The following is a 16,022-nucleotide window of genomic DNA, read 5'->3' as shown; positions in this document are numbered from 1 at the left end:
GTTGTGAAATTCAAATTTAGATCTAACACTAAGACGATGTAAAATTAGGTAGGTGTGCCTGTTTATCATTTTTGGTTTACTTGTATTACTGCTGATTTTTATGGTTCATATAGTCAAAGTACTTCAAAATGAGCAGAGCATTTTTTTTTTAAAGTTTTCAAAGTAAACACTTATTAGAAAAATCTGTTTTTAGCATTTAGTAACTCACACTGGTGAACATTCACTACACCAAAGCCAGAACTCAATTTAGCATTCCTCATATTGATACCTGTGAAGATGAAAGAGATTTTTTTTCAAGATGAAAGCCATTTTTGTTCTTATAAAATCCCCTGAAAAATAGTCTTAATACATATTTACTTGATTAAATTTAGCTAGTAATCTGCCATGATCTGTTTCTGATACAACACTTGACCTCTGATTGTCGGTAAATATGGCCTTTTGACCTTTTGGATGAAAAGCGAGAAGGAGAATGGGGGTTGCTGGGATAAGACTGCCAGAGCGTGCGATCTGTGTTGATGTCTGGTGTGGAAGCATGGAGGGACATTTCAGACATGCAACACTTCGTCTCTGGCCGCCTTCCCTCCCCCTCGCCTTCCTTGTATGTTTTGCAACAAAGCAGGAAAAGTACCCAGCCCAGTGTCAGGTATCAGAAGATTGCTGTGTGTCTGCTCTCACTTAAGGCAGCCTCATACAAAACAAACATTGTGCAAGAATACTTCCAGGAACTTGAAGAGAACATGAAGTTCTTTAGCTGTGTTGATCTCCCCATACTGACACAGGAGAGGATTTATGTTCCTCATGTAAGACATGTAAGAGATAAAAAAAAAAAACATTTAAAAATGACATGGGGATATCTTTTTCCTGCGGCACTTGTGAAATGTCAGTACTTCTTGTACCTACAGTGCTTTCAAGAAGTTTACATGCACTCATCAGGGGCATAACTAACTGGATAAATCCAAGCTTTTGATGATTTTTTAATAATTTCTCTTTCAGGGTAATATTCAACAAACAACTTAGCACACCAGTTTTAATTTATTGTGCACCTTTCTTATCCACACTGAGTCAAAATTAGACAGAAGCTCAAAAGTGTAGATCTGTAAGGAAATTATGAAGGAAACAAATTGACATTTAATATCAGTTTTAACAATATTTAAAGACTAAACACGGGCACTATTGCTGAGTAAAATGGTGAGAATCACACTCAGAGACATTATATGTCTGTTGTACTGAGAGTGATAACCTTTGTAAAATTAAAAGAGAATTTTGTCTCAAGTTCACACGTATGAAAAATAGTCTACAAGTGGAAAACATCAGAGTAACCGCTAACATTCACAGGTCTGGTAAAGAAGATAACCCACAAAACAGACTGCAAGATGCTTTGTGCAGGCTTTTGCTACAGCTCATATCAAAATACATGCCTGTACAACCAGTCCCTTTGTAAGTTCATTAGAATATTCATTAGAATACGCAAGAACCAGACATAACTCATTGCCAGACAATTGCCAGATAATTACTTCAAAATTGAATTAATAAGATACCAGAACAGAAGACATATTTGGCATTCAACAGGTAAAGCTCACAAGGGAAACAAATTTTAACTGCTGGAACTTAAACTGGAACTTAAAACATAATATCGAAATAAAACATATCAGTTAGAATGCCATGGGCTGACAGATGGCAGAGGAATGGAGAGTACTCTGAATTTAAGTGGGCTGCAGGCAGAGAACCCCTTCAACATCTCCCAGTTGAATGTCAGGTTAAAATGTTCCTCAGATCCGTTTCAGACTGAGGGGATGGATCTGAGGGTCAAATGGTCATTCCCTCGTTTAGTGTGAATCAGAATGAAATGATCATCATTCAGGTTGAGCCGAGCCTGGAGACTGAGTTTCAATGTGTCTGTAGTTGGAGTTTGTTTGAAGATTAAACAGATTCAATCAAGAAATATGTCCTTATATGGTGGAAAATTATCATGTTTTATCATAATGATGAGGAAGAGGAGGATTTTGTCATCCTTTTTACCATTATCATTTTCAGGACTTCCTGAAGCTTTGTGTGGAAAAAGCCTCGTTGTTGAAGTTTAGAGTGATGTCATCTAAGGGTTAATCTGATCTCCTTACCGCTCTCCTCATCTCTGACTGCGATTTCCTAAAGTAAGAGAGACCTATGAAGTGAAGTTTTGAAGTCTGATCACCTGTTTGAAAATCCTTCACTTTGTTTTCATCAGCATTGCATGTTTCTGTGGCTGTAATCAATCTCAAGAAATAATGTTTTAGCGCGAACTCCAGAGAGACTGTTTCCCTGTCATTACACATAACCTTTTCTTTGACCTGTTGTTATACTAACGCAAAGTCCTACTTGGACTGAACTCATCCAGCCTGCACTGGACACAACTTGTTGCCTCCTCCTACTTCCTAAAAGTAACACAAGCTGATCCTAATGGCTCCTGATCTGGAAAAAGAACAAATGTGGAACAAAGAACGTCAAACCCGCTCTCCTTTTACCCTTAGATTAGTTAGTGATCAAATTAAGAGATCTTTTCTTTTAAAGCTTCACAAAAGTCTGATAAAGTCATCTTTTGACTTCATCAAAAGATAAAGTCAAAAGATGTGTCTGGATATGCATTTGACGTTAATCAGCTGAATAGCAATATATTGCTGAATGTTTATGTAATTGAGCTTATTACTAATTAAATGTGTAACTATATATTTTGCAAAACAGATGTAAAAATACACAACATTTAAATGTGTATATGTACACCATTTTGGCAAAACATTATGACTTATACTTCCATTGGAAAAAGACATTTTTTAAAATAAATCATAAAAACTCCAAAGTTTATACTACATGCATGTCAATGATGAGTGCACTGAAACTACAAGGTGCCATTTTAGAAAAATAAACAAAGGACAAGAACACACCAGTGGAGCCTCACCAAGCTTTATTTACATGCGCACCATTTCTTATACAAACTAGATTACAATTAAAAAAAGGGGGATACACAGGTAAAATAGCCACTAACATTGAGTTGAGAAGAAGCAATATTAATAAAGGGCAAAATTCAGAGGTGTGTGTGAAAACAAGAAGCTGTCCTGGGCTTCTTACTAAGAGACAATGATGAATATATTTGATGACGTGTTTGATGTTCCAGAGGTCGTTAAGGTATCTAGTGGTAATATTGTGCCATATTCGTTTTATTCCAGCAGATGATGTGACATTATTATGCAAACTGAACACTGCACTTGAATGACTCAAACAACTGTGTGATATTTTTTTTACAGCTCCACTGTAAAAAAAATATCAGGAACACCTTGTTCTGGATTGAGAGTTGCAGTTAATCTGGGATCAATAACCTATCTTTACACAAGAAAGGATTAGAGCGTTCCCGAGATCTACCTTGTCAGTGTCAATCTGTGCAGATGAATTTTGAATCATTAGCCGGCAATCTACTTTCTCCCTGCAAAGACAAATGGTAGTGTTACATTAAAGATGGAATACTTTTAATGTACTAAAAGTATTCCATCTTTTAGTACATTAAAGCTCTAAAGAGCTGATAAGTGTGAGCACAAGGCAGGATGTTAAGAAATATCCAGGGAGGCTCATCCTGGACATGCATGTAAGAGTATATGCATGTACAGTGGCTGTCAGAAGTGGTGTGATACATCAGTGTTTTGTGATATAAATAAACTGGGCCTTTAAAAATCATGTAACTTATTTCCATATATATAATGTTCCATGTTTCCTGTGCAATTCAAATGAAAAATTACTATTGAAGACAGGAGACCAGAGAGATTTTATAGACATTTTCCAATACACATTAGATAAATGTTGCGGAATCAAGTTTTAGCAAAAATATTTGTTTATGTCACTGGGTTATTGTAGTTTCTAATCTGAATGAATATCACATTATATGTGGAAAAGGTTTAGAAATGATTTATCATGGTGTAATTTTTTACATCACAAAAACTTGCCAGTCTAACAGGGGAGTGTACACTTTAAGAGAGCAACCTTAGCTATAAACATATTAAATGATAAGATGATGCAAGGGTTCCTAGGTAAGTCTTAATTTTTATGCCACAGAAAGTGTGTTTGGGTGCAAAAACATAGGATTCAACGGCGGATTATGATTCTTAAAGGGACGGAACATCTGGAAGGGTCAAGCTAAACCATGCACTAAAACCTCAGATTGCACAGCCGCTCTTTTAGCCAACCATGCACACCGACACGTCTGCTTCAAAATGATATACACAAATCTGTACACTATTATACACAGCAAGGAATACACTTCATGTCACTACCCCGAAACAGGAAAGGGGTATCACGGTTTCCAGATGCTACAACAATGGCGCTTCCGACCATTTAAAGAAAGAAAAAGAAAAAGGTTCAACAGTTAAATCGCTGGTAACAGTGTTCCCACTTATCCGGCGCGTAACGTTGTTCCATGTTTCTTCAACTACAGAGGTATCACAAAAACCCAAGGATCAAGTACTAAAATGAGTATATAAGGACAAAACAGCGAGTATTATATGCATTTGTCACACAACCCATGATGCATAAAGACGTACATGCATACAGTCCAACAGTGCTGTATGCACCACGAGATATTACACATCCTTGTGAGAATAATCCAACTGAAATCGACACGGTAAATAAACGCACACACGAAATTGACACGTAAGTCGGGAGATACAAGAAATCACCTGCAGGAGCACCAGGCGTGTCCATAAGGAGGTGTGTGTGTGTGTGTGTCTATGAGTTCAACAGGAGGAGGAAAAACTGCAAAGAACAAACAAAAAGTAAGGATAAAATAACAAGACATGCGTGACTTAATAATCCTGACATTTATCCTCCCTTCTACGCTTCATCTCAACGACCAAAAGTTCACAGGTTACAAGTTCACAAGCACAGAGTATTAGGTTTTATTATCAAGAAATTTTAAAAGTAATACCATTACAATGTGACTGGAAAGCCTCCCTTTCCCCCCTGAGTGATTGTGTGTATGCATAACCAGCCCTGCAATCTGCTTGATGAGAAGAGCTTTAACACAGATCCCTGCTTATAGATTTTTCTGTATATGTAAAATATATATGTGTGTGAGTGTGTGTGTGCACGTGCGATTTGGCTGCCAGCATACCCTACTGTTTGTTTCAAGTGAATTTGGCAATATACAGAAATAGCTTATTGTCTTTTTTACTCAAGAACCAAGTGGTTTCTAGAGGAATGAGTCTAAAAAAAAAAAAAAATCTTTCTGTGATTTTCGTTCTGGCTGCGCTACATGTGGCTGCAGCTCTGGGATCCCGCCAGTCGAGGATAAAGTAGAACCAATCAAAAAGCAGGTAAAACAACAGGCGCATTTTCCTTTCCGGACAGGACTCAACACTGTTCATATAGCACCTATAGTGGTGTGGAAATGTTCACAACTTTTGGCTACATCTTGGGGTGCAATAAACTAGCCCAACAGAGCTCCCCAGAAGCTTTTACAACAACTTTTCTCCTTCTTTATGTACACTTTGGTGTACACAGGATGAAACATATGATGCAAGTTTTAGCTGATTATTATGCTAAAGTTATTTAAATTCAAGCAAAAACAGTAAGTGCATGGCAAAAACTTTAAGGAATTTCAACTTCGAAGGTTTCTGAGGTCTTCGCAAAGTGTCAGTTTGTCTGTGTGAGTGCCTTCAAAAAGTGTGTGCACAACCACTCAGCAAGTCCCTCCAATTCTCTTCATTTCACCAACACACCAACTATGTTTTTTTTATACAGACATGATCGATCCAGAAACATCTTTGATAAAACAGAATAACACCAAAAAAACAAACAAACAGTGAACAGATAAAATAACTAAGAATAGATGGATTTTTTAAAACGTAAAACATCCCACGTCCTGTCTTGACTTTTATTTTTTTGTCTTTAGTGGGAACAACTGCAGCATGATCTCTTATGTCTTCACCTAACCTTTAGTCCTTTAATTCCACCTGAAGATAATTCTGAAAAGCAGTGTCTGCTGACTGGGCATCAAAGAAAAATTGCATAACTTCATGTTTTTTAGTAAGCTTGTTGTGATTGTGTTTTTTTACAATGCTTTTTTCTTTCACAGGAGGATTTGTGGGCTGATGTGCAGCATCTTTAAAGTCAGTCAGGTGGTTCATGCTTCACCAGTGTGGGAGCGAAGGTAAAGCTCGTGAGAGGAAGTCTGCTTCTGTAAACACAGGGTTTGTATTTTACATTGTGCTGATGGCTGGTTTGGCAAAAAGGGGAGGTTCTGTCTGATCTCCTCTTGCACCATGTAAGTCAGACCTGCAGAGATAAAGATAACAAAGTCATTATGCCTTCAATATTGTTGCATAAAGTCACGTATTCCAATTAGAAAAAGACCAGTCAGCTAAATTTCAAAATAAAATTTGCATCTGCAAGCTAGTGCTTTTAAAACTGCCACACGGTTCTGATGCCGTTCTTAGCTGTCGGATAATTTTGAAAAATTTTACCGTTAATGCTGAAGTTCATTCATTCAATTACTTTTCTTTTTCAACTTTACAATATAATTTTGCAACCTGGAAAGATTTTATGTTCAATAACCCAACAGAGTCTGGATTAACTATTTCTCCAGGACAGCCTGATCTTTCAAAACATGTCAGACTTAAGAATACAACAACAGAAGTGTATTAGAATCAGGAATTAATATAAAATAAGACCCTGATCAAATACTGGATAAGAACATACTTATAAATAACATTTCCACTGCAGATACGACACTGGGTTATAGATTTTGAAAATTATGCTCAATCTGGTATGGACATTTTTGACCTTAAAAATGAAATCTATTTTTACCTACTTGAACCGCTCACTCTAGCGATGAGCGTCCATTAAAACATCTTTAAAACTCCAGATTGAGAATGAATGCCATTGACTGAAGGTTAGATACAGACTACTGATGATCACTTTAAAAAGACTGACTTCAAAAACTCTGAATTTTCCCTTTAATCTCGGGTTGTGGGAGCAAAGTGCAGGAACAGAATTTGAACCCTCCTGTTATGTTGCGTGCCAAATTGACCCGTTTTGAAGTTAAAATTTTTTTTTAAATAGTTGGAAGTATTTGTTTTTGCATGAAACCTTTTCTATTTGTCTTAATAGGTACACTCTACATATAAATTGGAAATTTATTCATTTTACACATTTGCAACCCCCCCGTATCTACTTTTTACATAGATACTATTCGGGTCAATTTGACCCAGCAGTCAAGTTGAAGGTTAAAAAAGATTTTAAAAAATTTCCAATTCTACATGTTTCCTTGCAGCTATGAACCATATTTCACCACACACACACACACACCCCACCACACACACCCCTGCGCACCCCAAGACACCCCTACACACACAAGCCCATGTAACTCACTACTCTCTTTACTTCACTAGGAAACTGCGAGAAAGCAGGTGTTCCTACAACTTTTGACGGGAACATTTTCTGTTTCTGTGGATAAACTCCACCCACTCTGAGTGGACACTTGGCAGAAGTGGAGGGAAAACATAAATACTCTCTGCATGACTCATTTGTCTTGATTTTAATCACCAGGTCAATTTGACCCGGAACAGTATATGTGTCTCAAGTTCAATTATAAAGATCACCCATTGAAAAAAAAAAAAATCAAAATGTAATATAAAAAAATTACAAAAGATCAATTTCAAGAAAATTATTGTTTTTTGTTTGTAGGTTTTTTCCAGTGGACATAAAAAATTTTAATTCCATTTTTATGTCCAAATGAGTAAATGAGTAGATTGTTGTTATTGATCCTTTATTTGTGAGAAATAAAAACATATCATTACACAAATATTGATTGAAATGGTTAGTATTGGAGTTAATAATCAGATACAAAAATGTTTTGGAGGAATTTTTTGGTTATTGACACTTTTGAATGATTAAACACTCCCTGGGTCAAATTGACCCACGAGCATTATAGCTGTACCTCAGAAACGAACATAACAGGAGAGTTAAAGGGAAGCATTTTGGTTTTGGGTCACAAAAAATGTCACCCAGCTGCAAAAAACCCCTGCTTCAAACTTGATGAAGCACCTGTTTGCAATGCTCCTCTTCACAACACTTGTGGTGAGCCACAATCGAAGCTGAAAATTATGGTGGAGCAGAAGCTCTAAAACTGTAAAAGCTAGCTTTCCTGTTTGCTAAAGTTGACTTTCCACAGAAACATTACTAAGTTGTTGACACAACACAGGTACAGTGTCAAATTATTACAGAATTAGAAATATATTCAAATTATTTTACATGCAAAGCCCTCTGACAAATAAAAAAAGGGTTACTTTCCCCAATGACATGTTAGATTACTTTCTGAAGGCTGGCCTGTTGTGATTTTGTATGAGAATTAATAGGTCAGAGCAGTTCACTCTACATGGATTTAAACTTAAAAACACAGAACGTGTGCTTTATACTTCAGCTATATCTTTTTTTTTTTTTTATAAGCAAACATGGTTTATTTCCATACAAACCAAACCTCAGACAGACTCACCTTCTCTTCTTCTGTCTCAACCAGGCACCCAGCTGTGCTTGGTGCTTGTGAAGTTGCTGACTCCATTCATGTTGGCCAGTGACTCAAAATTAAAATCCAGACCATCAGCATCCATCAGATCATTCCTAATGATGGACTCCATGTCACAATCCAAGCTGCCACTGTTGAACATGTCCAGGTCCAAGTCTGTTGGGAAGCGGTCCTGACACCCGCCGCTGCTGCTTGCTGTACCATTTAGAAAGATGGAGGTGTCAATTTGCATGGAGGATGTTCCATTTCCACCAATTGGTGACAGTAGAAGTTGCTGTTTGACATTAGCCAAAGTGTTTGCCTCGTTGGCAAGGTTCAGATCTCCGTTCAAAGACCTCACGGTACTCTGGTTGTGGTTGTTAGTTTGGAGCGTCTCCCTATGGCTACTCTGGAGTCCACCGGTGGTCCCAAAAGTCATAACAGGATCATTACGGACCATAACATTTCGACGAGAGTTCTGGGAAATGATGGCAACAGCACTGGCCTGTGACATTAAGGGGTCAGACTGGGTCATCATGACATCACTATGATTGTGGCTGTCAGAGTTAAGAAGATCTTGTAGTGTATGGCTGCCAAAGTGAGACATGCCAGTTGTGGAAAATGAAGTTTGCTTATTCTCCTGGATGGTTTGCATGGGAGATGGACGTAGGGAGGAGCCTGCTGTGTAAGGGCTAAAGATGGAGTTACTGTAGCTATTACCTCCTCCATTAGAGGAGTTGTTAGAGGATGGAGATGAAGTGGAAGAAGGTGACCCTATCCCGTTGGGTTTGGACCCAAAACTAAACCCTGAGGAACCATTCTGCATGGCTTGGCTGCAGGTGGTTGGTACAAGCTTGATGTTATCCAGAAAATCATCCATCAGATCTTGTGTGATTCCATCATTTAGATTCATTGTATTTGCCAGATCTGCCAGACGAGGCAGCTCAGTGGGCACAGCCTTCCCATTGGTGTTTCCTGGAGACAACGCCCTGCCAGGACTGGAGTAGATCATCGGTGAGAGAGGAGGCTCATCGTCAGCCACCTCGTCTAGCTCAGGATTCGCTAAAATTGGCGAGAGGCGGCCGCTGAGCGTGCTGGCATTAGAGTTTGTTCGGGAGCGGAAGTCTGTCCAAGCATCCAGCTCCTCGCTGCTGCGTGACGTCGGGCTTCCCGGCCACTTAGAGGGACCTGTAGGACTGTCTCCACCGCCTTCCCCAGCTGCAGCAGCCACAGCCTGCAGGGCCGCCTTCTTCTTAGCAGCAGCACGGCCACGAGCAGACTTGGTGTACTTGTTGCTGTTATCCATGGAGACGGCCCGGCGCCGTGGAGCCTTGCCTCCTTTTCCTCCCTCTGGGTTGATCATCCACCACGAACTCTTTCCTGTCCCTTCATTCTGGACACGGATGAAACGACTGTGGAGAGATAGGTTGTGCCGGATGGAGTTCTGGAACAAAAACAAACAAAGAGATTTTAATAAGAAAAGTGAGGCAACCTTTCATAAAACAAATAGTCAAACTTTAACCATCATTATTAGAATTGGCACAAGATATCATGATGTTAAGACACCATGCTATTTCAAAATAATATCTCCTTGAAAAGTGTTATTTAGTCACTTGACAAAATAAACATAAGCTATTATGAGTTTTGGATTGAAGGTGAGTGTTTTAGACTTGACCCCTGAACATATATTTGAGACTCTTATTTTGAGGTTTAAAAGAAAGTAGTTCTTGGATTGCTGCCTTGTTGTGTTGAAAGAATTGAGAAATAAGGACTTCTTGTCTGGCTGCGTCTCCAATACCTAAATTATTTCTGGCAACATTTTCAATACTATGTATAAAAAGGAAATGTTGACAGAGTGACAGAGAGGGAAACAAGCTAGGTGCTGACGATGCAACAGATGCTTTGGAAATCTTCGTCTAAAATTAAAGTGCTATTTTGCAGTGTTGTAATGATGCAGATGGCATTTGATGATCTCTAGGGCAAAGTCCAAAATAAACAGATGAAACCTGAAGTGAATAATTTGACCTTAAATTAAGATTCTTCAAACACGGTGTGACATTTTGAAATCTTTATTGGTGTTAGAACCTTCTTAGAATAAGAGATGTGTGCAATATACAAACCTGCACTAGACTTTGCTATTCTTTATTGATTCTTTATTTCACTAATCAATAATTTGTTAAATTATTATTTTGTGTTTGCGAACATATTGATAAAATCTTGTCTCATCTTGTGACCTGGATGTATGTTTACACCCCTCTTCACAGTATTGTTTGTTTTTTTCCAGTCTTTGCCCACATAACTTTTAATGAATAGCTCACATTACATTTAAGAACACAGATCCATAACCCATCCCCCAACACCTCCAAACACACACACACGCACACCCCTGCGCACCTCCACATGCACACACACTCCCTCAGCATGACTAAACATACAAGCAAACCCAAAAGCTTATTGTTTCAGATGCTCGTCAAATACACACAAGCTCACATTAATGTGGAGTGATTCACTGCGCTGCTGGCCGCATTGTTCCTGCTGTAGCATTGTACTGTTGCTATAGCAGAAAAGAGAGACTATAATTGATCGTCTCTTGGATTATGAATGACACATACAAAGAGCTTCTGTTTGTGAGATCATGGGAGTTTGGGTGTGAATTTCAGCTGGTGTGTGCTCAGAAACTATGATTTCTTGTGAAAGCCCAAAAGCCTCATTGTGAAGGATTTGGTGCACATGACAGACCTTGTTAATGATCAACAGTTTCATTCATAAGGTACAGATATATGGATACATAAAATGCTTCTACTGTTGACAACGTTTACACACAGTGTTCAGCTGGACATTTGTTCATACTTGACATTGACATTATTGTAAATGACCATCTTTGTTTCTGCGGGAAAGTTGCCATCAGCCTTTCTGCCAGTGTTGCTTTTAGCACTTCTCCAACATGTGTTAAGTTCTGATCAGTTTGTACAAACACATTAAACAGACTATTGAAAAATAATTAAAACTATTGGCATAACTGTTTACTAACTTCATAACATATGTTTGATTCTTTGCTTTATCTTTCAAGTGGTATTTTCTGTTAGCGTTTCCATTTGTGCACAGGACTTCCTGCACTTTTCTGATGTCCAAATTTGAGAGATTTCCTACTTTTACTTAGAAATACTGATAAGACTAAAGGCTCTATTCTATCTCCATGCTAATCCAAACCTGAGAATACTTCAATCAAAATCCAGACTTTTCCAAACTTTGTAAGAACCTTGTGTGAAACAAATTTACATCACAAGTAGCTTTCAGTAGTTTTAGGTTCAAAGCAAATTAAAGGCTATAACAATGTTTAGGTCCAGTCAGGCAATTATTTAGTGTTTGACATTCTAGCTACATTTGATTTGATCTATTACACTCAAGCACAGGTCCATCTGGACTGCCCTTCCCTCACATGCAAACTCCCACACAAACACTAGCAGCCATCTGGTTTCTGAGAAGAAACCGATACATAGCGTGCAAGACAGTAAAATTATGAAACAGAAACTGTGACTGCATAGCCATAAACTCCAACTTCCAGGTCCGTAAATGTTTGTAGATGTGTTTTTACACGCTTTTCCTAAATATCACAACCAACTCTGAGCCTCTTTGAATTCCTTTCCTTGAACCCCATCTCCTTTCTTTCCATTCCCTCTCCCTCTTCCTCACTTTCTGTTGTTTCACAAACACATAGCTCTTATAGGCCCAGAGGGATTCTGGGGCTATGCTGTATCCTCCCATATAAACAACTCAACCACCATCCACAACATGCAAGCCAGTTTTTTTTTCCACTTTGGTTTTCTTCTTATGTATATTTTTATTCCTGAACACAGAGCAGATTTCTGGGCTCAAACCAGCACAAGCCTGAGCTGTTTTCAAAGTTTTTTGTGGGAATACCAACGTTGTTTTCCATAAAGCAATCCCAACTTTCTAGGCAAGCATTTCTGAACGATGGTCTGGGCTGTTATTCCGGTCAAAAGCAGTTTATTCAGAGTGCAAAGGGTTTAGGTTACATTTCTGAATGCTACGCTGGCAGACGAACCTGAACTTTTGACTCTTTGCAAAGTAGATGTGTCCAGTGTTTCGGAACTAATGCTCCTTATTCACACAGGACATCTCGGTGAACAGCGTTGTGTATTGTCAAATCATTAAACTTGTGTACAAAATCATGAATGGCTTATGTGGATGAATGCACGTTTCCCAAGTGTGTGGGTGTCTATTTTGTGCAATGAGGTAAGCGAAGAAGGAAATACCAGTGGGACTCGTGTTTGTCCTCTGAACGCATCTCCAGAGGAGTGACGCAAAGCTGCTTCATTACCAAGCTTTTTAAAACACACATTGAATTGACACACATTGTGACTAAATGTTTCCAGCCACCAGAAAGATCTAAACAGATATTTTAAGAGGAAAAAAGAGGAATAAATGCAACAATGTTTCAAGCTTTCACCTGCCAATCTCTTCATTCTGCATCCCTTTATTCCTTCTCACTGCCTCTTTCCAACAAAGGTGCTGATCTTATGTTTCTCTTTGTGACCACATATTTCATTGAAATGTCAAATAGAATGTTTCAGGACAGAGTGTGATGGAGTGAGTGGCAATAAAAAACAACAACCAACATGAACAGTGACAGTATAAAACTGGAGATCTGGTGCCAAGTGAGAGAAAGGGTGACTAATTGAAAGAGGAGGTGAGAAGATGATAAATGCAAGATAAAGAGGTGGAAATATCAGCAATGAGTACAGTAACACTGAAAGCTGCATATCCTCCTACATACTCATATTGCAAAAACCTTATGCTCATTATCTCTGATATACGACTCAAAAATACACATCACATATTTAGTGAATTTGTTTTGTCTTTCAATGAACACAAATGTTTGTTTTGCTTTTTCTTTCTGAATAAAACTCTGAATGGTGATTGGTGTGCTCATGGTACATCACAGTGAACAGGGTACAGTATTTTTATTACTCTAGCTCCTCCTGGGTATTCCCAAAGCCCATTAATAAAAAACAGCACACTGAGACAGCAGCTCTGATTCATAGCTCCTACTGAGCAACCACAGGAGCTAAATAACACACAAACACAATTTACAGCCAAAACTTACTGGAACAGGTTTAGGAAAGCACAGAGAAAACAATGAAATAATGTTTTACTAGCATAAAATATCCCCTATCCATGCCTTTACTGCAATGTGCAAATGTTTTCATCATAGCAATCCTTTTAGCAACCTAGTCGGCACTGACTGCTGGAGGGATGTTTGTACTGTAGTAATCAGCTGTTAATTGTTTTCTATATTCTATATCAGGGTTTTTTTTCCCATGTTATTTTTTACTTATGAGTATTACATAACATTTTTAAAAGCTGGGAGTCCTGATAGAGCTGAACTTGCTTTGTGAGATAGCAATGTGTGTCTGTATGTGTGTCCACCAGCTGCAGGCTAAGCTCAGGGGAACAGAGGACTTTTTGTCAGTCAGCAACATGTGGGAACAATTAATCACTGTCAGCAACCACGCAAGGAATCCATTTCCCTCCCTTTTTCTGTGACCTCTGATTTTTATTAGGGTGTGTAATGAACTCATATCTCAGATTATGTAAATCTCTCTTTGGATGTTTTCAATAAACCATTTCAAATGAATTATAAGACCTCCTGGAGAATTAAGCCCATGTCTAAGGAAAGCTTGTGCTGTAAATGTAATGAACCTCCTAAAGGTAGTTCTCAAGCTGCATTCTCTGATTGGCCCAGATGATTCTTAGTGCTCTTTCTAATTGGTTGTATCCATCCCAGCTCAAGCAGTGGTGATTGGTGGAGTGAAATTGGCTGATGTAGCCAGGCAGTACAGAAAAGGGCGGGTGTCCGTGGTGTTGCATGTGTATTTCATCACCCAGCTACAGCACATATCTGAACTCACATATATGAACTAGGCCAGTTTCACTTTACAAGGTTCCATGTTCTCTTTGTAAAATGCGCACCTCCCTTCACCTGATGCTCCAAAGTTACTGCTGGAAACTGATGAAAAATACATGTATTCATTCATTTATATTCCAAGAAAGTGCTGCTAGCTCTTTCTTGGAATTTTAATCAGCGTGATATCGCCTAAAACAGGACCAGGTGAAAGGTTAAAGTGCTCTAATCTTGCAGAACCAATCTTTTACATTACACCTTAACCTCTTTTAATTCTGTTTTCACTGCTTTGAAAGGACAAACTCTGTGGCCTGAGCCCGGTGGTGTACATAACCACCCACATGAACACTGTGCATGTGTCTGCGCTTGATTCTTGGCCAAACATGACCCCACGTTTTCAGCCATTATGTAAACCAGCACTAATCTGAGTCTAATGTCAACAGTGACTGCTTGCTGCTGGGGTCAAGCGGACATTTAGCACAATGTCAGTCATGATTTAACACGGGATGGAGGGACAAATGACTCCGAATAAAAACAAGGTTTCTCAGAAAGCATTAAAAAGAGACACAAACATTATGCAGAAATACTCTGAGCTTTCTAGAAAGTCTTTCAATAGGTATTTCTATAGACATAGACTATCTTTCCTCTGATTTTCTGTTCTGTCCTTATGCAGTCTGTTAACAATGAAACAAAAAAGATATTTCATGCCTAAAAAAACTATCTACAATAAAGAACAACACTCCTGCATTCTGAATAATGCTTCAGTTGATTATCTACTGTATGTCAAGATTTCAGCTAACTTTGTTGGAGCTACAAAACTATTCAACAGTGTAATTTGTTCATTTTTAATAGATTCAATTAAAGAAACAGTAATAGTTTTTAGTCTGTATTTTTCTGATCAACAACAATTAGTTTCTAACCTGCTTTGGAAGTCGTTATGTTGTAGTGTTTTTTATGCTTTACATTTTCTCATTTGTTTGTTGTTTACACACATCTGTGCTTCTTTTTAACAGAATTTCACTAAGTGGTTTTAGATAAAAAGGACCAACAAAGGGCAAAACATATACTCTGATGTGGCATCGCCTTACATACCTACTCAAAAGTAAGTCAACTTAAACATATGTAAAGCTTGGACACAAAGCATTGCACTTTAAAATAAAGAGAAAGAACCCAAATTTTAAAAGTTGAACTCAGTATATGTCTTGTTATTTCTGAATAACATAACAAAATGATTATGCTTGCTCTCCAAAGTCCATTAAAAGGCCTCACTCTCATAAACTTGTGAATGAAAATGGTTGGTGTTTCATAAAAATGTTACCTCGTATACAATGTAAAATAATAATACATTTTCCAGGATTTGAAAAATGGGGTGGAGTAAAAATGTAAATGTTAGATTTCTTTGAATTTGCGGTTGCTCATAAGCACCTAGAAGTTAGCATAATTATGGCCTGAGGCAGAGGTGTAGACAACACGCAGGTCTTTGACACGTATAAGCCGGTTTTATAAATAAACCGCCTGGCAAATCTGTGCTAACGCTGCAGAGAGGGGAAGGTTATTTATACTGTGACCCTGCAT

General features: G+C 38.3%; 1 protein-coding gene across 2 annotated transcripts in view; it reads right to left on the bottom strand.

Moving 5' to 3' along the window:
• Positions 1-2,921: 2,921 nt before the first annotated feature.
• The window catches only part of foxo3 (forkhead box O3), a 42,201-nt gene continuing 29,100 nt past the window's right edge, over positions 2,922-16,022 (bottom strand). The window contains exons 3-4 of one of the 2 annotated variants that reach the window (XM_014470080.2): positions 8,513-9,965; positions 2,922-6,294 (exon numbers count right to left, since the gene is read on the bottom strand). In XM_014470080.2, the coding sequence (XP_014325566.1) occupies positions 8,529-9,965 (1,437 nt within the window). In that variant the 3' untranslated portion in view covers positions 2,922-6,294; positions 8,513-8,528. Of the gene's footprint in view, positions 6,295-8,462; positions 9,966-16,022 lie in introns of those variants that run through there. The other variant, NM_001286287.1, reaches the window with a different exon arrangement.

Source organism: Xiphophorus maculatus, chromosome 15 (genome assembly GCF_002775205.1).
Source record: "Xiphophorus maculatus strain JP 163 A chromosome 15, X_maculatus-5.0-male, whole genome shotgun sequence".
NCBI classification, from domain to species: Eukaryota; Metazoa; Chordata; class Actinopteri; order Cyprinodontiformes; family Poeciliidae; genus Xiphophorus; species Xiphophorus maculatus.
Note: the sequence above shows the minus strand (reverse complement) of the source record. Positions and strands in the feature narration are given on the sequence as shown.